General features: G+C 42.3%; 1 protein-coding gene across 1 annotated transcript in view; it reads left to right on the top strand.

Moving 5' to 3' along the window:
* WNT16 (wingless-type MMTV integration site family, member 16) overlaps window positions 1-1,448 on the top strand; it is a 10,171-nt gene that overhangs the window by 1,917 nt on the left and 6,806 nt on the right. Inside the window, exon 3 of the mRNA XM_009332289.1 lies at window positions 6-83. Coding sequence (XP_009330564.1) covers window positions 6-83 — 78 coding nt within the window. The remainder of the gene's footprint in view (window positions 1-5; window positions 84-1,448) is intronic.

The raw sequence follows: 1,448 nt of genomic DNA, 5'->3' as shown, positions 1-1,448 counted from the left end.
ATGTGCCCATTAAGAATGTAACGGGCAAGAGCGGGAGCGGACTGGCGGCGATGAACCTGCACAACAACGAGGCTGGGAGGCAGGTACGTGTCACCATTCGGAAATGGCAGCAATTGCTTGTTTGGTTTATGCATTGGCAAAATGGCGTCGGCCAAACGAAGCCTGTCCTTGACTGCAGGTACAGATGGGGCCAACGGCAAGAACCGCACTAACACTGCCAAAGCAAACGTGTACAAACCCGGAATCAGAGCTGGTTTTAACTAATCAACTAACTGCACTTTACAGGTTAAAATAAAATCACAAAATAAGAATTAGATCTGGAGTGCTAATCAGAGTAATCTCAAATAGATATTTGATATTCTGTAGCAAACTTGAAATAGTCTTGTTATCAGCATAATACATTAGGAGTTTTTTCACTGATTATTCTGTTGTTATCATGACCTGCATTTTTGATTCTCTCTAATACTGAATGAGCAGGCAGACCGGACACAAGGCATGGTTACCCATCCACAGCCTGGGGTTCGCGTCTGAGAGCAGAAGTCTAGAATCGTTCAGAGAGGAAATTGAGAGTTAACCTTTTCTTTTAAAAGATGGGATGGAAATGACACCTCTATTTTGAAGTAGCTCACTGGTTAGGGCACTCGTCAGAGAAGTGAGAGGAGGCTGGCTTCGGATAGCTCTTCTTCAGGCTAAAGGACTTCAAACCCATGGTTGCAGAGGAAATGTGTGTGTGACATCGGGTCCTCCTGTCCTGTTCTGCGGAGGATGATAAACAGGGGCAGAAACAGCCAATACAGGGAGATGTGAGTCTGTAATCTAGTGCTTGGGGCTTACATCTGGGATAGCAGAGACATGAATTCTGGTTCTTGCTTTCAAATTAGTTTCTCTGCTTTACCTTGGAGTTTTTAACTTTGTGAGTGTTTAATGGCTCTCTCTGGCCCCATAATACCTTAAAACTGTTCTGTTCGGTGACACAGCTATAACTGAAGAAAGGAAATGGAGACCCTCTGGTTTTGACTACACATATTGATGGACTCCATTGTAACTCAGTAATTTCCCGTAGCCAGAAGCAGCATCAGTAGGTTTTACCGAAAACAACTTTCCTATCAGCCATAGACGGGGAGTAGCCATAGACGGGGAATAGCCATAGTAAGCCATCATAAGAGCCGTGGTGGTATCATTGCAATCTATTTTAATTTAAACCAATTTTTGCAGTTTACAAGGTAATATATTTTATTTAATTTAGTTAAGATATATAGTTGGAAAACCAGAAAGTCTTTCAGGGACATAGGCCCTTTACAGGACCAAAGTAGAAGAAACAAACTTTAAAACGAAGTAGATGCTGAGAACAGTTACTGTGAGTTTAACTAGATACCAGTCAGCTAAATCATCTCCAAGGAAAGGTGGTTGGTATTGTGTAGTAGGGGATGTTAATAAGAGGAACAGAA

Source organism: Pygoscelis adeliae, unplaced genomic scaffold, assembly GCF_000699105.1.
Source record: "Pygoscelis adeliae isolate BGI_AS28 unplaced genomic scaffold, ASM69910v1 Scaffold9, whole genome shotgun sequence".
Taxonomy (NCBI): domain Eukaryota; kingdom Metazoa; phylum Chordata; class Aves; order Sphenisciformes; family Spheniscidae; genus Pygoscelis; species Pygoscelis adeliae.
The sequence above is the reverse complement of the archived record's forward strand: the minus strand, read 5'-3'. Positions and strand labels throughout refer to the sequence as shown.